The sequence below is a fragment of the Camelus dromedarius genome, chromosome 9, assembly GCF_036321535.1.
Source record: "Camelus dromedarius isolate mCamDro1 chromosome 9, mCamDro1.pat, whole genome shotgun sequence".
Classification (NCBI taxonomy): Eukaryota; Metazoa; Chordata; class Mammalia; order Artiodactyla; family Camelidae; genus Camelus; species Camelus dromedarius.
Window position 1 is genome coordinate 44,024,627 of NC_087444.1, and position 25,235 is coordinate 44,049,861.

General features: G+C 47.7%; 1 protein-coding gene across 1 annotated transcript; it reads right to left on the reverse strand.

Moving 5' to 3' along the window:
* Positions 1-24,869, reverse strand: ADGRG3 (adhesion G protein-coupled receptor G3). The gene is made up of 12 exons (XM_010985722.3): positions 24,673-24,869; positions 20,326-20,488; positions 10,819-10,957; positions 9,139-9,285; positions 8,209-8,343; positions 7,810-7,849; positions 7,509-7,609; positions 7,245-7,357; positions 4,576-4,856; positions 4,288-4,381; positions 2,908-3,191; positions 1-1,077 (listed from the first exon to the last, which is right to left on the reverse strand). Exons 1-12 carry the CDS (start codon positions 24,779-24,781, stop codon positions 965-967), a joined length of 1,719 nt encoding a protein of 572 aa, XP_010984024.3. The 5' UTR covers positions 24,782-24,869; the 3' UTR covers positions 1-964.
* Between the last annotated feature and the right edge of the window lie 366 nt (positions 24,870-25,235).

The window sequence follows — 25,235 nt, forward strand, 5'->3', positions numbered from 1 at the left end:
TCTAGCTGGCCAACAAATATTTATTCAGGGCCTCGGGCTGGGCTGAACCGGTGAGGAAGGCTGTCAAAGTGCCCCGCAACCCTGTTCTATAGGATCTCAGATTCCAGAAGAAACACCCACCCTCTCTCTGCTCAGCTCAGCCCCCCTGCACTGGCTCCTCACCCTCAGATACACGGAGCCCGAACCGTCTGTCCTCCCCCAACTGGGACAGCAGCTCGGAGGGCAGGCCACCCAGGGGGCAGTCACAGTGGGGACTAGAGGGCCTGCTTGAGGTATACCACCCACTGGAGTAAGTGGCATTCTTTGAAATTTGGTGCCCCAGGGCAGCCCCCAGGACAGTGGAGGCTCTTCCATGAGGATGGGCCCTGATGGGAGTGGCCAAGACCAGGGAAAGGCTGGATGGGAGGACCAACTGCCTCCCAAACAAACCTCTAGGCAACAACTGCCCCGGTACCTGAGGCGGTGACGGCTGCCTGAATGCCCCCTCAGGTACAGGCAGCCAGAGGGTGGAGTAGAGGTAGGGCAGTGAAGGGGAAGGAAGAAGGGGAGCGGCTGGGGGCTACTTCAAGAAGCTGGGCCAATGACAGACTTCCTTATTTGGGCTCAGGCTCTTTCTGAGACCAGAAGATGGTGACGCAGAGATAGACTGCTTTGCTCTGAAGGCAGGCTGTGGGTGTGGGGGCGGGGTGAGGGTGTTGCTCTGTCCCGGCGGGGGTCTCAGGGTTATGGGGACTTTAGACTCATGCCATCCTGGATTTGTGAATTTTCAGATCCATAGGTGTATCTGGATAAGACCTTTGAGGCCACGTGGTCCCCCTTTGTTCCCATCCCTTCGTTCCCCAGTCACACTGTACAGAGGAGGACACTGAGGCCCAGAAGGAGGCAGGGAGCCCCGAGGTCACACAGCAAGTCAGAGCTGAGTCCAGAGCACAGGGCCAGCCCCACCTGGCCACCTGGCAGCCCCCTAGGCTTGAGACATGGTGTGGGCTTGGTCAACTCGGGCAGTGCCAGAAGTCGAGGTCGTGGTGCTCCGGCTTGGGAAGTAGAGAACAATAAACCAGCAGAAGATGAAGATACCTGTCAGGGAGGAGAGGGGCTCGGTGAGACTAGGGTGGGGCCTGGGCTGGCAGCTGCCCAGAGGAGAAATAGCTCCACTATAAACGTTCAAGAATTTATAGAAAAATCAGGCCAAAAAAAAAAAAAAAACAAAACAAATGAAACCTACAACTGTAAAAGAACCAAATAGGTCTCTTGGGAATAAAGACCACAGTCCCTGAAATAAAATCTCTACATTCTTCTATCACAGAAAAGAAAGAACAAAATAAAGGAATTTTCATATGTACGAAACAACTACCACTGTCCCTCTTATAAAGGATTATTACAGAATGTTCGTCAGCAAGAAGAAGAAGGAAGGTGCGAGGTTTAAGAGTTGTAAGTATAGAAATTGATAGAAAAGTAAAAAAACTTTATGTCTTTGAAAGAAATTTAAACTAAAACCTACACAACAATGAAAGATATTGAGAAGAGTTCAAAGGCAGTTAAAGTGGATTGAGGGCTCTGTTGTGTTTGGGAGGAAGACAGAAGTACCGAGTAGCTCACATTCAGTTGAGAAAACCCAGTGTGGTGAATTATTCAGACTTAACTATTACGGGTAGCCTCTGAAACAATAATGTTCTAATCTGCGGCTTCAAGGTGCATCTCTCCCCAAGCCTTAAGCCCTGGGACCTTTCAGATGTGGACTCATGTTTCTTCATCTGGGGACAGTCTCCGTTTGCCTAATAATAATGATTCCCCTTGTCATTAACATAGTTCCCATATATTGAAAGCCTACTGTGTCCCCCACACACGCTATTTCAGTTATTCATCATGAAATCTGGTGAGAAAGATACTGGAATTATCCCAACTGTACAGAAGACTGGATCAGAGTTGCTTAGTGACTTGCTGGGGTGGTGAGTGGAGGTGGGATTTGAACCCAGGTCTTCCTGTCCCCAGTGCTGCCAGTCATGATGTCATACAGTCTCATGAAGCACTGGGAGCCAGCCCTGTTCTGTGGGCTTGTGCCTGCTGGGTCTAGGGCCCCTGGGTTCCTAATGACTGCTCCGGAACAGGATGAGACCAAATCAAAGCACACACTGGTCATTCCCCTTTTTGGATGTTTCCCTCACAGTCGGGCTGTGATGCTTCTTTAAGTTGCGTGTATGAAGCAGGTGTGTGAGGAGCAAAGAGGACAGGTGCAGGCAGGGAAACCATGTCCCCCACACACCCTGGGCATCTGCCCCTTTGCTGGGTATCACAGGAAGGACCCTGTGGGGGAAGGGAGCAAACATATCAAATCATTTTCTCCACTAATCATTTCCTTCCTGCCTCCACAGTTCCTTTGAGACTGTCATGTCATGTGGCCATCACATCATATGGCACTGCCCTCCTGGTCACAGCTGATTGGACCAGAGATGGACACCTAACCCAAGATGGCCCAATCAGATCCTTGACTCTCCTAGGAACGTAGAAGAGACTGAACCAGGTGGTGGTTGTTCACTAGACTTGGAAGGTCACATAGGGATGAGGGGGCCATATTGGGCCATGGGTAGGAAATGGGCCAGCAGAGAGAAGAATGAAGAAGTTTCCATAGAGAGAGGAAGGTGAGACACTACATGTGACTCCAAAGAAAAAGATGGAGAAAGTATCTGCTTTGGTTTTGGTGGCTTTTCCTGAGCCCGGTACCAGCTCTCATGAGGTCAGCCAGCCTACCTGCCGTGGGGTCCTTGGGAGAGCCCTGGAGATTTAAAATCAGTACCTTTGATCTGAGCTGGCCTGACTGGAATCCTGTTTCTTGCCACTGACCCCTCCCCGCAACACCCCCTGGCACAGACGAGGCAGCCCACCACCTCCCTGGCCCAGGAGCCTCACCTTGCAGAGAGGTGAACAGCGCAAAGACATAGGTGGTGGGCAAGCCCAGGGGTGTGAGGATGGCCAGCCCCCACGTCACACCCGTCAGGCTCGAGAGGCCCAGCAGGGTGAGGACCCCCTTCCAGGTCTGCCCTCTCTCCTTGCCCGCTGTGGCGCTTGACAGGGTGAAGATCTTCCAGGCCACCAGGGCCAGGATCACAGCACTGAAGAGGAAGATGATGAAGAAATAGCCGTGGACGGTGACGTAGAGGGCAGAGATGGCAGTGTCCTCACGGAACCAGCAGCTGGAGGAGGTGGATGGCCGTTGGGGCTGGAAGGAGTACCCTGAGAGCCAGCCCCGGCAGCGTCCCGTGCCTGACCTTCTCTGACCAAGAAGATGGCTTCCCCAGCCTCTGTCCATCTATCTCGGGGAAGGAGCTGTCCCGAGGCTCCAGGCTACTGTCTCTTTAGAACAGTGAGCACAGAAGGGCCAATTTGGTCCCAAAGACATGTTTCCTTTGCCCCACATTATGTTGTTAAAAAAAAATTGAATGAATGACCGCCCTTTAAAAGGTGGAATAAACATCTAGATTTCTGCTTCTCTGATAAAACCACACATCCTCCTGAGGGACAGTAATCAGCTGCCCTTTAGACTGGCATGTGACTGCCAGTCTGCTGCTGTCCCCACCCAGGCTGCTGCAGGCACTTATGTTACCCACCCAGCTCCTACAGCCCCTGCAGTTGAGGCTCTGGGGACAGGACCAAGGCCTCACCAGCCCATCTTAGCACAGAGCCTGTGCAGGCACCCAGGGAGAGGCTCAGCTCAGCCCCACTGCTCCCTGCCCTGCAGGAGTGAAAGGCCCAAATGAACATGTGGATCAGCCTCCTGTTCTACAGATGAGGAGACCCAGGCTCTGGGAGGTGATGGGCTTGTCCACAGTCATATAGCAACTCAGAGGCAACTCAGCTCTGGATAGAACCAGAGCTGCTGCAAATATGGGACAGGTTGTGCCCAGCACAAGGGCACCTGGCTGGAGGGGCAGGTGGGGGCAGGTGGGGGCTGAAATCCAGCTCACCTTCCACTCACCAGGCTGAGAACCTGGCTTGGTAGGTCAGAGGGATGGAGGGTACCTTTTAAAATTTGCCCAAAGGTGTCAGTTGGGCTGGTGGTGACCCAGGCTCCTGTCCCAGTGCTCTCTCCTTCCCTCTCCTCTCTCATTGTACTTCCTCTCTCCAGGCCTCAGTTTACCCCTCTGGGCTATGAGCCAGCTGGAGCTGAGGATCCTCTGCCTTGACTTACTTGTCTCTTCCCAGGATTCCCTCCTCTCCTCACCTCCCTCTGGCCCTGATCTGCATCCCCAGGGCCCTGATATCACCCCTGCTCCCACAGCGGCCACTCACAGCTCCAGTGTGGTTCTGTTTTCCTTGTCACGGATGGTGTAGGGGCCATAGCTGTTGGCGCTCCCGGTGCCAATGACTATTAGGGCAGGCAGGCCTGGGGGCAGAGGTGGGGAGGAGGTGTGGCATTGCTGGGGCTCCTTGGCATGTCCTCCTCCAAACCCCCTCCAGCTGTGCATCTCTTGACCTCTGAGCCCATCAGAGAGGGAGCTGCCTCTCCTCGCTAGGCTGGCCCCCTTCCTGCCCCTCCCAGGGCCAGCCAGCCCCTCTGCCAGTCCAGGCGGCACCTACCCCAGCCCAAGAAGCTCAGCTTCAGGAAGTAGCGGCCAAAGTAGGTGTTAAAGACCTTGATGACAAGCAGGTAAAGGTGGAAGGTTTCCAGGCCCATCCAGGTGAAGGCACAGAGCAGGAAGTAGTGGAAGACGGCTCCCCGGACCCAGCAGGCGGCATCGGACCCCCTCAAGCCGTTCCCCACATTGATGAAAAAAGCCAGGTTCAGGAGAAACAAACTGACACTCAGGGCCACGTGGATCTTAGGGGCATCTTCAGACTTGAATCTCTGCCGGGAGAATCTGGAGCAAGGAAGGCCAGTGAGAGGTTGCAAGGAACACCCAGGCCTCTTCATCCAGCCTCCTCTGTTCCACCACTGCCGGCAGCCAGGGTGTGAGCCCCCTCTGGTTCAAGTCCAGGAGCCCTCTTGTGACCCTCAGGGCCCTGTGGATTCTGGATCCCGCTGGCCTCATCCTTTGACTTCATGCTTGAGCCAAACTGTGTAACTTGCGATTCCCTGAAAGCATTCTGCTTCTCCACACCTCCCAGACTTTGCCCACGGTCTCCCCTCTGCTCTTAATGCCTTTCCCTGCTGCACCTTCCAAATTCCCCTTGGGTGTTTCATCTGGAAAGGCTGTCACTGAATGCCGCTTATCCCAAGCTAATTTGGAAGTTTCCCAGCAGTGCAATGTAACTCTCCACCCTCCCCTTGTTGCTGCCTCTCCCTGTGCTGTGACCTTGGGCCTGGCTCAGCAAGGTGCATTGGCTGAGTGAGTGGACAGACAGGGGACGGATGCGCAAGGCCCAGGACGCAGTAGGGAGGGTGAGGCTCAGAGAGGGACAGGGACACAGAGTCACAGAGCTGGGCAGGGGCTCCAGGCTCCCAGCCCAGGGCTCACTTCCCTCTCTGTGGAGTTTTCACTCTGACTTCCTAGAAAATCAGATCCCAAAGGGCTCTCACTGGAGGGATTGCTGCTCAGGGCTGACTGAAGTGCGGGGGGGGGGGGATAATGTCCACCTCACCTGAGATGCCAGGCCCCACCCTTGGGAGTTGGTGACAATTCCTTCTGGAGCTCCAAGCCCAGCTCACAGGGTCCAGCAGTGCAGCCCGCTGACAGGTCACGCTCAGCGTGTTGGGAATGGAGGCAGTGTCCTAGGCCAGGGCTTGGGGGTGGTGGCTGGGGTGATACCACTTACACTCACGATTCAGTCTGAGATGGAGTGGGTGGGGCTGGTGGGGGCTGCAGCCCAGGGCCAGACGGTGCCAGCATGTGGAGAAGGGCAGTAGGAGGGCCCTGGGCTGGGAGTCAGGAGACCAAGGGCTGCTTCAGGTTTGTCATGGGCAAGGAGGCTGGGGAACAGGCAGGCCAAGCATAGGGCCACTTCCACAGTCTCCTCCAGGCTGGCAGCTCCTGTGGGTCCCTCAGCTATGGCCAGGGCCTGAGAGAGCCTGGGCACGGGCTGCAGCAGTTTCTGCCTGTCCTGCACCCACTCCTCCTTCTTCCAGAAACAGCCCCAGGTTTCCCCGAGGAGCACCTTTCCCCACACTCAGACTTGCAGTTTGGGTGCAGTTAGCCCTTGCGTTAGCTCAACCCCAAGAGCAGACACATGACCTGGCCTGGCCAGCAAATGTGAGTCACACCTTAACCACAGTGGCCTGTTCAGCCAGGGGCACGTTGTGTTCGTTAGACCCGACTCTGGTATCCATGGGATAAAACTGCATGGAACTGCGCGTGTGCACACACGCACGCTCACGCGCACGCACACACACGGCCAGCTTGCTTCCTGGGGTGTGTGACCTCTACAGGGCCCTGCTCTCAGAAGGGCTCAGTGCTTGTTTTAATGCTCTATTGTCGCCATCTTGAAATTCTTAATAATGTTTGAACAAAGGGCCACATATATTCATTTTGGACTGGGCCCTACAAAAGATATAGCCAGTCCTGTGTGCGTGTGTGAACATGCACACACACACACACACACACACACACACACACACACACACACGTACACACACAGCTGAATGCGTGTGGAAAATGGTGAAAATGGAACGAGCTCTGTGTTCTCGTCAGCAGCGCTGTACCAATGCCAGCCTCCTGCTTTTCTCCCGCACTGCAGTTGCAGCAAATGTCAGCGCTGGGGAGACGGGATGCAGGAGCCCTAGGATTCTAGGTACTATTTTTGCAGCTTCCTATTAGTCTATAATTATTTCAAAATTTTAAAAAAATTTAGAGACCTCAGTTCTGGGGCTTAGTTTAGAATATTAGCTGTCTAGGCAGCTAAGAGGCTGCGATGCAAGCCTGGGGCTCCCCAAAGCCCCTGAGGGTGGAGAAGTTACCTGGCATGACCGACAAAGGGGAAAACAAAGTTGTGAGAGGCAGAGGGACACTAAGTCCTAAGGACATCTTTTGAGCCCCTGGATCCAACCACGCCCGAAGTTTTTGGGTTTATCAATTGCATGGACCACACATTCTCTATTATGTTTAAACCAATCTGAGTTTCTGCCACTTGTAACTAAAATAGCCCAGGCACATTCCAGCCTCCAATCCCATTTTACAGATGAGGAAATTGAGGTTTGGAGAAAATATCAGTATAAGGCTGCACCAGCAGCACTGTTTTGTGTTTACTACCCTTCCTGGCTGCTGCCCTTGAGGGCAGGAGGGAGATGCGGGGTGGGGACAGGGGTGACCTACCTCAGGAAGGCGTACAGGACAATGGTGAAGGCCAGGAAGATCATGGAGGTCCCACAGCCAGCCTGGGAAATGAGTGTGGGGGCCTTCACGGTGGCCTGGTCCAAAACCGGCCTCTGTGGGTGATCATCCGGAACAAGGGCCCCATCAGTTGGAGGCCAGGCCCACATACCCCAAAGTCCCTGGTCCCTGCCAGGCGGCCCCCTCCCTGGGCCGGGAGCCTTGGCACCTCCAGAACTGCTGGGATCGGGGCAGGTGGGCCGTTACCAGCAGCAGGGCGAAGAAAGTCAGGTGGTCACAGTGGCAGACAGTTCTGTTGACTCCGCGCTCTGTGGAGCAGCCCTTGGAAGACCAGTCTCCTGTTGACCCTGGGGAGGAGGGGAGGGGAGCATAGGAGAGGGAATGGGTTGTAGGGGAGGGGAGGGCAGGAGAGGGGAGGGGAAGGAAACAGAAGAGAGGGGGCCAGAGAGGAAAGAACGAGGGGAGGGACCCTGCAGTTGGAGTCCTGTCCCCTAAGGAACCCATACCTTCCCCTCATCTTACCCGGAGAAGGTCCTCCAGGCCCTACCTTTAGTCACATCCCAGAATACACAGGTGAGGGTCATGTTCTGAAACCAGAGAGTGGGAGTCAGGGGAGAGGGAGGGGAGGTTGGGAGAAGGGAGAGGAGAGTGGGGAGGGGAGGGGGAGAGGACAGCATGCTCCGTGTCTCAGCACCTGTGTGCATTAGGTAGAAGGCAAGGCTCAGCCAGTGGTCACACAGGAACGCGAAGCTTTGATGTATCCCGGGTCAGCGTGTGGGTGTGGCTAGATATGGGCTGTGGGTGGAGAGTCGGATGTCTGCGGGCACTTATGTTACCCACCCATGGATCAGTGGGATTCCCCCGGGTGGATGTGGAAGGGTTGGGGCTGCAGAGACTCGTGTGTGTCTGCTTCTCAGTAACTGCCAGGCCTGAGCGGGCAACTCACAGGAGGCTGATGCTGGTGGGAGAAGGTGATTTCCAAAGGGTCAGCCAGGCCAGCGACAGGTATATGACCCAAACTCAAGCCCACCAGGCGACTGTTCAACACGCGGCTGCCGTCCTCCAGATTGATCCGGGGACCCTGTAGAGGGATGTGGGGAGGCCAGGCTGCACAAGGGGCTGGCCCAACCCAACCCTGGTGGGGGCTCCCGGGAGCCTCTAAGAATCGTGGCCCTTGCTTGGAGGGCCAAGTCTGGGGCCAGAGGACCAGAGGGGTGAGGGGTCATGAGCGACCTTCTTCCTGCTGCTCCCCGTAGTCTCCCACTCAGGCTAGGCCAGGGCAGCCCTTACACTACAGGACAACTACCCACAAAACCATGTACCTGATGGCTCTCGTTGCTAGCCTCTGGGGCTCCTCTGCCCTCTTAACTGGAGGAGCACAGGGTTAGAAGAAAGATCAGCTGCGAAATGGAGGGCAGTGGGTGCCTACATGTAGGTGAGCACCTGCCCACACCAACACTCAGGGCTATACATGGCCCCATGTGAGTGGGGACACACCTCTGGGGACACACACCCAGTACACATTTGCAAGGATCTGGGCATACTTGCTTGTGTGAACATGGTCACACCAGCACACACGTGATAACGTGTGCACCCGGAATAAGAAAGGGTATGCATGTTTGTGCACGCACGAGGACACACAGGGGACATGGACACACAGGATACACATGCAAGCCCAAGGGCACTGGTGTGGGGGTCTGAATTGCTGAGTGTGTATAATCAGTGTGAGCCTGCAGTCCACAGACTCTAGAGACAGGGGGCTGGTGTGACCACGGGCTGCTTTAGGAACACTCTCCAAAATCACCTCCTCCATCCCCAAGCCTGGCCTGGTGGACAGAGCACTGAACCTCAGAGTCACCGTTAGGCCTCTTCTCACCTTGAAGAGATTCCCCGAACCGACGTCTAAGACAGTTATGGCCAACCGGACCATCGGCCCCCGGCCCTGCAGGGATGCAAAAAGGCTCCTGGGCAGCCGGACTCTGTCAGGATGCTGGTGCTCCTCCTCCGTCACCTGCATCGGAATCTGCAACCACAGACCCAGCCCTCTCATCTTTACCCAAGATCCCAGCCCCCAGCAAAAGTTCCTGCCACTCCCCGGGGGAGGGGGAGGGGAAACTGAGGCACACTGCGGGGATGGGCAGCACCGACGATGTTAGCACTGAGGTGGGAAATCTGGGGGCACAGTCTAAGCTCTGCTCTGTCCAGGCTGTGATCCCCTGGCCAAGTGATGGCCCTCGTGGAGCCTCTGTTTTCCCAATATGAAGAATGGAGTTAGCAAGGCACCTGTGTGGCCACCTGTCAGGCTGAAAGCGGGGTGTGAAGGGGTGACACCTGGACAGGCTCATTTGCGAGTGTGAGGGAGGGTCGGCTGGGGTCCTGACCCTCGCTGTGCTCACATAGGGCTGTAGTGACAGCGTCTGGCTTCTGACTCAAGAAAAAATGGAAAACGTAAGGCCATCAGGAAGGGAGATAGCGAGGGCAAAGAGGGAGAACACAAGAATTCGCACTGAGTGTGATAGCCTCCTCCGCCCAACAACACATTTTCCAAAAGCTAAGAATGTCAAAATATTAAAATAAATTTCACTAGTAGTTGCCAAACACGTTTTGTTCATCCTCCTACCTCACGGTTGACCTGGGTCCCACCTGGTTCTGCCTCAAAAGCATCCCATGGGCATTGGAAAAGGGGGACCTAAGAGTTGTAGCTGAGGGCCCCAATTTTCTGCTTCTTAGTCCAAACCCTTGTGAAAAAGACACATGTGTGATTTCGGAGGCCAATGCACACCCCATGTGGAGGGCTCAGCTGCTTGGGTGACAAGATAAAGGGCTGAGAAAGGCCCCATCTGTCTTCCATCTCCCCTTCTCTAGGCAGACCTAAGTCCCTCGATGACAGCAACTTGCCTGTTGCCCGAATTTCCACCACCAGCTTTACTCCTTAAGGGAGGCTGTGCCCTCGCTGCACCAAGCAGTCCCTGTGAATTATCTCATTTGCTTCCTCTGATAACCTTGAAAGTGTTCCCCATTTTACAGATAGAGAAACCAAGGCTCAGAAAAGTTAAGTAATTTGCCCAAGATCACAACAGCTGGTAAGAGGCAGAGCTGGGATTTGAATCCAGACCAGTGTAAACCCAGACTCTACCTCTTGGCCTTTTGCATTACCTCTAAGTATGTGTTTACCTGGTCTCTAAAGCATCCCCTGGGTGGAAGAGCTCATGGGAACCTCAGACTTTGGAGGAGCCTTTGAGCTAATTTTACAGATGAGGAGTCAGAGGCACAGAGAGGGAGAAGGAGGACACCTAGTGAGGTGGTGGGAAGTCCAGGGCTAGAACTCAGTCTCCTTTGATTCACTGAGCTTCGAAGTGTCTCATCCTAGCACCCTGGATAATCTGTTACCAGGACCCACTTATCCAGTAAACTCACTAGCACCCATTAGCCAAGTGGCCTGTTCCCAACAAGACATGGGAAGGATGAGGATTGACAGGCACCAAACACAGACCAGAAGAATGTGCCTGAGGAAGTAGGGCCAGAACCAGACAATGGGGATGGGAGAACCCTTCACCTGAGAGGGGGTCAAAGAGAAGTGCAGGTCTTCCGAGATGTCCGTGCTGATGTTCTTGACAAGAGCATTCAAAAAAGACATATTCACTGTTTCTGTTTGACTTTCCTCCACCAGATGGATCTCAAAGTTCAGCCAGTATCTACAAAGGGCCAGGATCAGACAAGATAGGGTCTCGCAGGCTGAGTTACCCACTTACCTGGACCCCCACCTGGATGACAGGAGGAGCCATGCCATGGCAGCCATCATCAGGCTCTTGGTGTAGGAGAGGTGACCCAGAATATCACAGGAAAGACCCTGGGGTCACTGCAGGAGAAGAGGGGTGGCACAGGAGCCATTCATGCTGGTTCTGAGAGATTCCAGCCAGTGTCCCCTCTGTGTATTTTATGTGTTTATCTTTTCTTGTAACAAAATACATACAATATAAAACTTACCATTTTAAAGTGTGCAATTCAGTGGCATGAAGTACGTTCACAATGTGTGTAGCCATCATGGTTATCTAGTTCCAGAATATTTCCATCACCTCAAAAGGAAACCCTGAACCCATTAAGCATTTCCTCTCCTCCCAGTCCCTGGCAGCCACTAATCTATCAATCTGCCTATTCTGGATATTTCATATAAATGGAATTATATATCTGGTCTTTTGTGTCTGGCTTCTTTCACTTAGCACATTTTCAAGGTTTATCTGTGTTGCAGCGTGTATAAGTATCTCACTCCTTTTTATGGATGAATAATATTCCTTTGTATGCAATACTGCATCTTGTTTATACACTTATCCATTGATGGATATTGATGGGCATTTGACTTGTTTCCTCTTTTTGGCTATTGTTAAAAGGGCTGCTTGTATTCACGTGGAAGCTTTTGTTTGAAGATTTATTTTCAACTCTTTTGGGTATATGCCTAGCAGTAGAATTGCTGAGTCATAGGCTAATTCTGTGTTTAATTTCTTGAGGAACTACTGATTGAGGAAATTAAAGAAGATTTAAAAAAAAATGGAAAGATATCCCATGCTCCAGGATTGGAAGAACCAACATTGTTAAAATGGTCACACTGCCCAAGGCAATCTACAGATTTAATGCAATCCCTATCCAATTACCCAGGACATATTTCACAGAACTAGAACAAATCATAATAAAATTTACATGGAACCACAAAAGACCTAGTATTGCCAAAACATTACTGAAGAAAAAGAAAGAGGCTGGAGGAATAACTTTCCCAGACTTCAGACAATTATATAGAGCTACAGTAATCAAAACAGCATGGTATTGGTACAAAAACAGCCATATGGACCAATGGAACAGAATAGAGAGCCCAGAAATGAACCCACAAACTTTTGGTCAACTAATCTTTGACAAAAGAGGCAAGAATATACAATGGAATAAAGACAGTCTCTTCAGCAAATGGTGTTGGGAAAACTGGACAGCAGCATGTAAATCAATGAAGCTAGAACACTCCCTTACACCATACACAAAAATAAACTCAAAATGGATCAAAGACTTAAACATAAGACAAGATATAATAAACCTCCTAGAAGAAAATATAGGCAAACATCTCACATACATCTCAAAAATGTTCTCCTAGGGCAGTCTACCCAAGCAATAGAAATAAAAGCAAGAGTAAACAAATAGGACCTAATTAAACCCACAAGCTTCTGCACAGCAAAGGAAACCATAAGGAAAACAAAACGATAACCTATGGAATGGGAGAAAATTTTTGCAAATGAAACCGACAAAGGCTTGATCTCCAGAATATATAAGCAGCTCATACAACTTAATAAGAAAAAAACAAACAAATCCAAAAATAAGCAGAAGAACTAAACAAGCAATTCTCCAAGGAAGAAATACAAAGATCAATAGGCTCATGAAAAATGCCCAATATCACTAATTATCAGAGAAATCAAATCAAAACTACCATGAGGTATCACCTCACACCAGTCAGAATGGCCATCATTCAAAAGCCCACAAATGACAAATGCTGGAGAGGCTGTGGAGAAAAGGGAACCCTCCTACACTGCTAGTGGGAATGCAGTTTGGTGCAGCCACTGTGGAAAACAGTATGGAGATTCCTCAAAAGACTAGGAATAGACTTACCATATGACCCAGTAATCCTGCTCCTGGGCATATATCCAGAAGGAATCCTACTTCAAAAACACACCTGCACTCCAATGTTCATAGCAACACTATTTACAATAGCCAAGACATGGAAACAGCCTGAATGTCCATCAACAGATGACTGGATAAAGAAGACATGGTACATTTATACAATGGAATGCTATTCAGCCATAAAAAATGACAACATAATGCCATTTGCAGCAACATGGATGTTTCTGGAGAATGTCATTCTAAGTGAAGTAAGCCAGAAAGAGAAAGAAAAATACCATATGAGATCGCTCATATGTGGAATCTAAAAAAAAAAGAACATAAATATAAAACAGAAACAGACTCATAGACATAGAATACAAACTTTTGGTTGCCAAGGGGGAGGGAGGTGGGAAGGGACAGACTGGGAGTTCAAAGTTTGTAGATACTGACAGGCATATATAGAATAGATAAACAAGATTACACTGTATAGCACAGGGAAATATATACAAGATCTTGTGGTAGCTCACAGCAAAAAAAAAATGTGACAATGAATATATGTATGTTCATGTATAACTGAAAAATTATGCTCTATACTGGAATTTGACAGAACATTGTAAAATGACTATAACTCAATAAAAAAATGTTTTAAAAAAATCCCTTGAGGAACTGCTAAACTGTTTTCCATAGCAGCTGCACCATTTTATATTCCCACCACCAATGTCTGAGGGTTTTAATTTCTCCAGATCCTTGCCAACACTTGATATTTTTCACTGTTTCGTTTGCTTGTTTGCAATGAAGCCATCCTAGCGGATGTGAAGTGGTATCTCATTGCTGTTTTAGTTTGCATTTCTCTAGTGAATAATGATGTTAAGTATCTTTTCATGTGCTTGTTGGTCTGTGTAAATCTTCTTTGGAGAAATTCTTCTGAGTACTCTAAACTATGAGATGATCATTGTGTAGTGTGAGGGCTAAGTCACACTTAACTGAGTGATAACTGAATACTGAAGACTGAGTTGCATGCAAACTGACTTACAGGAACTGAGCTGGTGTTGGAAACACATAGAATACAAATTTAATTGTCATTTATTTTACAGAAGCCCACTTGCCATCAGCTAAAAACCTAGGATGAGGCAAGTCCCCTCTCCCACCTTCATCCCTGCCCCTGTGCTCTCCATGGTACTGAAACTTCTCCATGACCAGAGTTCTTTTTCCTAAGCCTGGGGTCCTAAGACATGTTGTCCATCTTTTAAAAGCAATTTTGAACAGGGCTGAGGTAGCAATGGTGAACATGAGCAGACAGAGCCAGGTCAAGGTTGTTGGAAAGGAGAAGCTGTGGGGGCCTTGCCAGGGAAACAAAAGTGAGGCTTTTGTTTTGACACCATTTTTGAACAGTCACAGTTCCCAAGAAATAAACCCCCAAGGAAACCACAGAAAAAATAGTTGTACAATATAAAAAGTAACCATGCAAATATGTGCAAATGAGCTTGGATGGGTCAACATCCAGCCAGAAACAGTGGGATGAGACTGTCCAAACCCATTTATTGAGCTATACCAACTGATACTAGCTTTTACTTATCTTTAAAAAAAAAAAAATCTAAACAAAGAAGTATTGTGATTTTTATTGTACCAAAAAAAAATAGTGAATTGTATTTCACAATACACATAGCTCACTTCATGTCCTTAAAAAAATTCCTTGACCCTACAAAACAGCCCAGGAATTTACTTTCTTGAGGGAAGATTTCCTCATCTGGTACTCAGAGCACTTTAAATAATTATTTTAGTTGTGAAAAGTAACATATATTCAATAAGTCTAAAGTATAGATGTACAGTTGATTTTTTAATTACAAAGTTGACACCCATTTAAAGATCATTTTCTTTGTCTGATATGAATGTAGCTACTCAGATAGCTTTTGGTTCATATTTGCATGATACATATTTTTCCACATTGTGCCTGTTTTTTCATTGTAAGTGATCAACAACTTGGCTTTTACCTTGGAGGGGATATCTTGATGTTCTCCAGGCCTCCGAATGTCCAAGAAATTCACTGAGGTGATGGGACCCTCAATTCTCATGGGGTTTATCTCCCGCCCTCTAGTTCACGTATGTCTTCCTAAGGCATCTTCACTACTTGCTACTTTCTGCTCATCAGATCTAATGAGCATAATCTTGTTAATATAGTGGACTCGAGTGATGCTTTTGTAGAATGTCAAGATTAATGAGGTCTCTGTGAACTATGTTATGACAAAGATGAGATAGACATAGCCCTGAGGAAAGCCCTGGCCGTACACTGCTGGCTCTGCCAAGTAAAAGCAAACTGCTTCTGGCAGTCTTTGAAAGTTGGTAGGGAGAAAAAAGCCTTAGCCATATAATAGTTGTTTACCAATTGCAAGGGGCTGCGTTGATTTATTTGAGTAAACATACTCAGCTGGGACAGCAGCTGCAATTGAACTCACCACCTGATCAAGTTTATGATAGTCCACAGTCATTCTCCAAGATCCACCTGACTTTTGGTGACTTAAATGGAGTTCTGATAGGTATCACCACCACCCCGTCTTTCAAGCCTTTCATGGTGGCATTAATCTCTACATTTCCCCCCAAGGATGTTATTTTATTTCTGGTTAACTATCTCAATGGGAAGAAGACATTCCAGGAGCTTGCATTTAGCCCTTCAATGGAATGCCCTCCCAAATGCAATTCAGTGGAGAACACATAATCTTTTTAACAAATAGTTCCAAAATAACTAGCTATCCAAATGCAAAATAACAGTAATAATATAAAGTTAGACATTTACCTCACACTGTGCCCAACAAATGAGCTCCAAATGCTTGACCTAATTATAAAGCTAAAACCACACATTTGTAGAAGAAAACTTAGAAGAAAAATTTTGTAACCTTGAGCTAGATGAACATTTCTTTGATAAGCTTTAAATTTAAATTGGATTTTATCTAAATTAAATGCTTTTAATTGTCAAAAAATATCATTAAGAAAATGAAAAGGCAAGACATAAACTGGGGGAAAAATGCATATTTGCAAATCATACATCTGACAGAGGACTTGTATCCAGACTACATAAAGAATTCTTAAAACTCAATAATAAGAAAACAAACCAAATTTTTAAAAAGGGGAAAATTTGAATAGTCATTTCACCAAAGAAAACATACAAATGCCTAACAAGCACATGAAAATGTGCTCAACATCATTAGTCATTTGTGAAACGCAAATTAAAACCACATTAAAATATCACCTACACTCAGTGGAATGGCTATAACCAAAAATACTGATAATGTTGCAAAAATATATTAAAACTACAGCCTTTTTACACTGCTGGTGGGAAAGCAAATGATATAGCCACCTTGAGAAACAGTTTGGCAATTTTTATAAAGCTAAACATACTTACCATATATTGCAGCAATTCCATTCCCAGGTATTTACCGAAAAGAAATGAAAACATACATCTACAAAGACTTGAATTTAAATGTTCATGGCAGCATTACTCATAAGAACCCCAAACTGGAAACAATACAAATGTTCATCAATTGGTGAATGAATAAACATGTAGTATGTACATACAATGGAATATTACTCAATAATAAAAAAGAACAAACTATTGATACATGCTAAAATATGAATGTAACCCCCAAACATCAAATTTCTGTGTTTTTAAGCCAGCTGGTCAATGGTACTAGTTACAGCAGCCCGAACTGACTGAGACAGCCTCAAACCAGAAACAACGGAAATGCTCGACAGTAGAAGAGATACTAAACAGCAGTATGTTGATTCTATATAGTAAAAATGAGGACAAACTATTGCTACATAAACAAATAAACAAGAAACAGATGAATCTCAGGCATATGAATGAAGGAAAGAAGCCCGACACAAAAGAGCATGCACTGAACGAGTCTATTTATACGAAGTTTGAGAACAGGTATAACTAATACTTTGTTACAGAAGTTAGGATAATGGTTATCATGATGGGGTGCTATTGATTGGGAGTCTAGAAAACTTTTATAGCTTGATATAGATGGTGGTTAAAATATGCATATGTAAATATGCAAAATTTATTAAGTGGTACAGTTAAGATGTATGCATCTTGTTGTCATATATAGTATACCTCAAAATAGCTATTCTTAGAAAAAAGTTCAGGCTTTGGACTTCTGCTTCTGAGTAGGGTAGAGTTGTTTGTGGTAGATCAATGCTCTTACTGAGGACAAATAGAAAAGCTAGATATAATACAGAAATAATTTGTTTAAAGGCATCAGAGAACTGCTGAAACAGTGAGGACTAGAGGGGCTAAAATTCTGCAGAGGGAGAGTCATAGAGAAATGAGCTGAAAATCTGCAGTTGATTTTTTTTTCCCCCAGGGACATGTGCTCATTCTAAGCATGGACAAAAGGCTGAGAGTTTGAGCTCCATCTGGATAAGAAGTCACTGCTGGTCACACAAAAAAATGCTCTGCTAGTCACAATATGAATGAACCTTAAAAATATGCTAAGTGAAGGAAGCCAAACTCAAAGGACAACATGTTGTATGGTTCCGTTTATATAAAATGCCCAGAAGAGGCAAACCTATAGAGTGATGAGCAGATCAATGGTTGACTGTAGCCAGGTTTGGATGGCAAACAGGCACAAGAGTGCTTTGTCAAGTACAAGCAGAGCATTTGGGGGTCTTAGTGGTGGTGTTGGGGTGAGGAGGGTGAAGAAATAAACCTGGGTACTTGAAGGGTCTCAAATGTACAGCTGTTTTCTCCTCCAGACATTTTTCGGGATTCTGAGACTCTATGGTTGGAGAGGCACTAGCTAAGCCAAAAACTCTGTAGAGCTTTCCACAGTCTTTTTCCTTCTTTTTAGTGAATCATAGAGACAAACGTGAAAGAGAAAGCAATAAATCTTTGAAAAGGAAACACAGAAGAGTATCTTTGTGATCCTGGGGTAGGCAAAAATTTCTTAAATAAGACCCCAAAGCATTAACTATAAAGTAAAAATCTACACTGCATTAAAATTGAGAATATGTCTTTAATCAAAAGACAGCACTAAGAGAATAAAGTGGTAACACACAATGAGAAAGAATGTATTCATGAGTATCTATTTGCAAAGACATGTATACAGAATATGTAAAGAACCTCTAAAAATCACTAAGAAAAATCCAAACAACCCCATATAACAGCAAGCCAAAGACTAAAAAGGGTATTTAATAATGAGGATATCAAAATGTTCAATAAACATATGAAAGGTGTTAAACTTCAAGGGTCATCAAGGACATATAATTAAAATCACCATATGATACAGTACAAACCTGCCAGAATGGCTAAAATGAAAAAGCAGACAATACCAAGTGCTAACAAGGATGTGAAGCAACTAGAACTATCATACACTGTGGGAGTGAAATTTCATTCAAGAACTTTAGAAAACTGTTAGGTAGTTTCTATTAAAGCTAATCACATGCCGATCCTATGACCCACCAATTCCACTCCTAGGAATATACCTTATAGAAATACATATGCTCACCAAAATACATGAACAAGAATATTAATAGCAACACTTTTTGTATGAGCCAGAGACTGGAGACCACTCAAATACCCATTAGCATGGTAGAATGGATAAATGAGTTATACAATCTATCTATACCTATATTGATCCATATCTATCCGTCTATCTAAATTATATATAAAGAAATATACCAGTGTGAAAATAATGATTATCTCTGGATAGTAAGAAGGAGAATTTTCCATTTTCCTCTCTAAAGCCACTTTCTAAATTTATCATGAGGAGTATAAATTGCTTTTATAATCAGAAGAAGTCATTAAAATAAAGAACACTCAAATTTATCAAGTTCCTACTATTTGTTAATAAGTCTTCCTTGCACTATTTCCTTTAATTTCAACAACCACCCAGGAGGAAGGTATAGGAGAGAGATCAAGACCAGAGGCTTTGGAACAGTAGTAAAATGACATTGCTGGTCGGACAATGATAACAGCTACCATGTCTGAATTATGTATTTAATCCTTACAACATTTCCACAAGTCAGGTGTTATTTCAGCCTCATTTTACAGATGAGGACACAGAAAGTTAACCTGGCCAAAGTCTGATTGCATTTTTGAGCACTTGCAGTCACCAGTACACCCCCACCTACTGCCCTTCAGACCTAGGTTCATGTTTGACTTTGCTGCTTACCTGCTGGGTAACTGTGGGCAAGTTATTTAACTATGGGAGTTCTCTTATCTGAAAAATGGGTTGATAACAGGACCTACCTCATAGGATGGTAAAGATAAAGGAGATAACTTGGTTAAGTGATAGCTTTGGAAACTGAGTCTACATCCTCCACATCTCAGAGCCCCTACTCTTGCCAAGGTGCTTCTGCTCACTGTAAGGCAGCACAAAGAGGAGCCTCCTGATCAGCTGCTTGGAGCTCAGGTCGGGATGGAAGCATTTTCAGGCCACTGAAATTATGCTGCTCAGTCAACTTGCTGTCCTAATACCAAGTCTGGGATTGTAAAGTTTTCACTCATTTTTCCCAACAACTATGTATTGAGTGCCAACTATGAGCCTTTCTGAATATCCCAAAAGAGCAGTGATTGGCAGGGAGAGGAGGGGAGAAAGATATTTTTGGAGATGATTCATGGAGATGTAAACAACCTAAACCATTTCTTCTCCCTTGATCCAATATCTCTTGGTTTCTTGGTCTTATCAGTCTCTCAATTTCATTGATTCTACGTCTCACAGCATCTCTGTTCCTCCTATCCAGGTGCACAGTGCCAGTTGGTGGTGGTGGTTCAGCCTTCACTCTTACCCAGACCATTGCATCCTACCTGCTCACCTCTCTGGCCACATCACCCTCGTATCCTTTCCTGAAGCCTGAGCAACCTTTCTAAAACACAAAGTTGACTATGCTCTTCCCCTATTTAAAATATATCATGTCCCTCCTGCATTGCTATAGCTTACACAACCCTTCACATTTATATTTCCAGTCCCATCTCCCCCCCACCCCATATCTCCATTGTTGCCTCCAGCCCCAGCACTTTATTCTTTCACAGTTCAAATCACTATAGTTCTCCCTCAGTACTCCCTGAAGTTCTGCTGACTGTATCCCCTAACATTGCTTGAATCCAACTGGAGATCTCCTATGCAGCCTTCAAAGCCCTTTCATGGGTGACCCCCTCTGTGAAGCCTCAGCAGATTTCCCTCCTTTGAGCTAACGTGGCATCTTGTTCACCTTACGTGTGATCACACTCCAGGGAAATCATCATTTGAGCCCATGTCTGCATCCCCTGGACCACAGGGTCGGTGGGTGGGTCAGGGGGAACACTGGTGTCAAACAAGATGGAAGGGTGAGATGAGAGCGGCACTTTCTGGGGCTATCCCTTCCTAACAGCCTCCCTACCCCATCCCTGCCAGAGCCCCACATCCCTTCTCCAGTCCAGAGGGCCCTTTACCTCTGCAAGTTTCGCAGATTACAGGATTCATTCCCCGACTGTGTACATTTTGGGAAGCACTTAGCAGTGTCCTTAAGGCTGAAGTCATCATACCGGTTTTTATTGATTCGCCCCTGGCAGACATTTCGTGGCATTTCATGTCTGATTGTGGATCTTTTCTCACCTAAGGGAGGGATGCAGAAAGTGAATGGGCTGCATGGGGAGGGGCCAAAAGAGTAGGGAGTAGTGGGGAAGGAGCTCAGGCTCTAGAGTCTGGTGGTGTGGCTAGATCCCCAGCTCCATCCACCCACACTAACTGTGAACTTGAGCTGGACTCATACACTCCCCAGACCTCGGTTTCCCACGTGAAAGGAGATACTTCCCCCCATCTCACAGGGCCAGTGGGATGCTTTGGGGAGAGTGTACAAAAGGCTTGGCACATGGCTATGTAGATAAAAGGTTTCATTTTAGTGCAGGTCCCTTTTAGTGCCTTCTCCAGGAAGTCTGCCTGGCTTTTTGCAGTTGTACCACATCAGACTTTCCAAACCCTTGCAACTGTGGCTCATGGTATAACACTACGACACAGTCTGTTTTAGTTTGCCTCATTCTCCCACATTCCCAGTACAATCCTCAAGGCTACCTCCTCGAGTGGGTCGAGAATACGACAAAGTGAGGCTCCCTGGAGCGCAGCAACTGAGCAAGGTCACCAGCTAGTTGGAGGCTCCAGGTCTAGAGATTAGCTTTCATGACTCCTTTTACCTGGTACAGGGGTTGGAGTGGAATCTTTGGGTCACTTACTAACTGTGTGACTCAGGTTGGTTACTTAAAACTCTCTGATAAATGGGGCTGGTAATACCTTTCTTGCAAGTTGCGGAAGAAGAGGGGAGGGTATTTCTCAAATGGTAGGGCACATGCTTAGCATGCATGAGGTCCTGAGTTCAATCCTCAGTACCTCCTCTAAAAAATACATACATACATAAGTAAACCTAACTACCTCCCCCCAAAATAAATAAAATTAAAAAAAAAAGAAAGTTATTAAAAAAAATAGTTGTGGGGAAGATTAGAACTCATATGCATTAAAGACATAGCTCATTGTAGGTGTTCAAAGAGCCAGGATTATTTTTTCCGGGAGGTGAGAATTGCATTGTAAAACTGTGTGAATACTCCTGTATTTATGTTGGATGGATGGATGTGTCTACATATTTATCTCTCAACAAAAGTAATACATACACAGAGTTTTTTTAAAAAATTAAACTGTACATGAGGACAAAGTAAAAAGTAAAAGTCCCTGCGGCTCTCAGGTCACACTCCAGAGCTCACTGTCTATAATGATTTATTGCACAACTTTCCAGGAAATTGCTATGCATATGCAAGTATTTTTATGTAAATCATTACAAAATTTACATGAATGGGACCCCTTAGCAATACATCTTGAAGAGCTTTCCGCAGCAGCACATGTGAATCCATCTCATTCTTTATGTATTTGCTACTATTCCAGTATATGGGTGTTGCAATACTTTTCAATTGGTCCCCTGTCAATGGACATTTAGGGGTTTATTTTGCTTGTTTTTACTATTTTGAATAATGCTGCCTGCGTCTTCGTCAGCTTATGTTAAGAATTCATAGAAAACATTCCTATCCTTGGAATCTCTGCATCAAAATGTACAAGCTTTTAAAAATTGCTAGGTATCATCAAAGTTCCTTCTTAAAGGGGCTACCCCGATTTACACTTGCACCATAAGCGGGGGCAAGAATGACTACTTACCCACATGCTTATAGTCCTAGACTTTATCAGAGTTTCAAATCTTTACCAGTCTGAGGGGTAAAATTGAATTTCATTTTAATTTAAGAAGGAGTTTGAGCATCAATTTATATGTCTTTTTCCATGAGCTACTTTGTCATATCCTTTATGGGTGGGGAGTCATTGACAATCTGCCCCTTTATGTTTCCAACTGGCACACCAGGAACAGGGGGTGTAGGGGGGCTACCTCTGGGATGTGCTGGGGGCGAGGTGGGCAGGGAGACATTTTCATTTTTTCACACCCTTCCCCAGTGTTTGATTTTTTAAAAATCATGTGCAATATTATTTTCACAGTAGATGAAACTAGTTCAATTTTAATGAAATACATGGTGAAGATTATGGCAGACCAAAGTTAGAGTAAATGTAGGGAAAAAAGGAACATTCTTGATTGGATTTTATGTGTCACATCAGATCTATAGGTGACAATGTTTTAATTTTCTGTTAGATTGTAAAGATATTCAGGATACATTGTTTAATGGGAAAAGCATCTGATAGATGAGCATGTATATAATACGGGGCATGTTTGCTTTTTAAACAAAGGAGGACAAGAGAGAAGAGGGAAGGACGAAAAAGAGAGAGGAGAAGGGCAGAGAGGAAGAGGAGGGAAGGAAATTGTCAGCTGGAGGGGAGGTACCACTCTATAATCCTAGCCCTCTGCGTGCCTGAGGGGGCTACAGACAGGCGCTGGGTGCAGGGGGCACTCTGTGGATATAAACAGTCTCCCTCCCGGCCTGCCATGAAATTTCAGGGACCTTGCATATGTGAAGATCTTGGCAAGTACCTGGTGCAGAGATTATGAAATATCTTATTTGCATTACTTTCAGAAGATGTTAGAAGCAGCACCTAGTCTAGACGGGGAGAGCCTGAACCAGCCCTAGGTGCGGGATGGTGCCCCTCTGCCCCTCCAGGCCCGCCCTGCACGTCTCCATCCTGCTCTGCCCCGGGGGTGGACTCCAAGGACCACCTCCATCTGGGTTCACATGGGGAGTGGACCAGAGGGCAGAGGGCAGTAGGAGGGCAGGGCGGTACTTACCGTCACTACCACTCAACACCGGTGGCCTGCTTCTCTCTGCCACTAGCCACAGCCTCTTCTCCCTGCTGATAGTCCTGGTGTGTCCCTTGTAAAGTGTCCCTTTATTGAAAAGTGTGTCTGCCTCCTGCTGGGCCCCCACCACGCCCTGGACTCCTTTGAAGAACCCCTGTCACTGCACTAGACTGTGAGCCCCGTGAGGGCAGAGACCACATGGTACCAGTACAGGGCCTGATACTGCATAGAGAGTCCCAGCAGTGCTTCTGGAACGAACGAATGAATGAATGAATGAGCAAACGAATGCACAGCAACTACCCAAAAATGCCCACAAAGGAAGGAGACTCACCTCTAGCTAGAAACCTCTCAGGGCTCCTCACACCATTCAAATGCCTGAACCAGAGAACCCATGTCACCATAGGATAAACTCCATCACATGGGGAGGCCTTGAAGGCCCAACCAGAGAATCTGAAGTTTTGTGAAGGACCAAGGTCCCTGTGACGCCCACCGAGACTGGCCGAGAGCCACCCTTGGTAGTGAAGCTCATTAATCCACCAAGGGCTGCCGGGTGGCCTGCGCGCCCAGGCCCTCCCTGCGCTGCCAGGACGGCACTGCCGGTTGTTATGCCTTTTTGAGCCTTAGATTGAACTTTGTTTCCCTGAGTCTCCCAACATTTGAAGGGAATTGGGTACTCTGAAGGCCAAAAAGGTTGATTCATGTGCCTAAAGCCACACGACTCCCTGTTGAACTCATACACAGGGGGTGGGGGTGGGGGACAGGCATGAAAGTTTCTCACAGAATCAAGAGCAAAACAGGAGGAGCACTCAAGGCACGGAGATGGGAGCAGCGCAGAGGGAGCACCAACCTCTGCCTGAGGGGAGCATCGCCAATGGCAGCACACCCAGTGGCCCAGAAGGATAAATGAGAGCTGGCCAGGTGGGCCAGGGTGGGGAACAGCTTTCCCCGGAGAGGAGGCAAGGCCAAGGCCTGGGGTCCTCAAGCTGCCCTGGAAAACCACCACATGGGCACATGCATGGCCAAGAGTGAAGGGTCAGGGAGAGTCTCGTTCTTGGCTTGAGTGACTGAAGACGGCAGGGGTGAGGCAGGGCATTGTGGGGACAGGGAGGGGGAGCCCGCGTGGCAGGGGGGCAGGTGGAGGTGTTGCAGGGAGCCTCCAGAAGGTCCCTAGCCCCTTCTCTGGGGGCCCAGAGGCCAGCTGAAGAAGAGCTTATCTGGGGCCCATCCATGACCCAGAGCCAGGCCTGTGGGTGAGCCACAGCCTGAGGTACAGGGTGGGGGAGCGTTCTCCATGCACCCCACCTCCAGGGCGTTGTGGGGAAGCAAAGGGGACCCGAGACCCAGTGCTGATCACATTTTATCAGGACAGCAGGACTGACCCAGAGGTCAGGGAAGGTGCTAAGGCTGTCAGGGTGGGCTCCTCAGAGGACATGCTCTGGACACCCCCACTCCCTACCCTTCCCTGTCTCTGTGCCTGGGTCTCCCAGGCTTGGCAGCAGGGGGTAGGGAACCAGCTGCTCACCTGAGGCCAAGTGCAGGAGAAGCAGGATGGCCAGGGCCCTGGGCGTCACCATCCTTGACTTGGCCAGCTTGTCGACACTGGCCCTGCAGCTGTGCGGCCCTCTGGTCATAGGTTCTGCTGAGCCGGCCTCCTCTCCCCGCCCCTCCTTCCCCTCCACAGTGTCGCTGCTTCCTGTGGCCTCTTTCTCGCCCTTCTTGCTCCATGGCACCAACAGTTGGGTTGTGAAAGGTGAGTGTGGGGAACTGGGCAGTATTCTAGCCTCATCCCACCCGTGACCAGATGTAGAGGGGGCCAGACTCAGCAGGAGCTGCTGAACCCACCCAGGGGTGCTACTCCCAGGGCCTCATCTGGGTGGGCGCTGTGGGGCTGGGGTCCAGCAGGGTCCTGGGGAGTGGTGATAAGCTCAGGCTTTGGAGTCAGGCACACTTACCTCAGATGCTCCTTTCACAAGCTGGGGGCCTCTCTGAGCCTTAGTTTCCTCCTCTGTAAAGCGGATACAGCAATGGGGCTGCCTCCTAGGGCTGTGTCAGGGTTTGAGGAGACCCGTGACATGCCAGGCACAC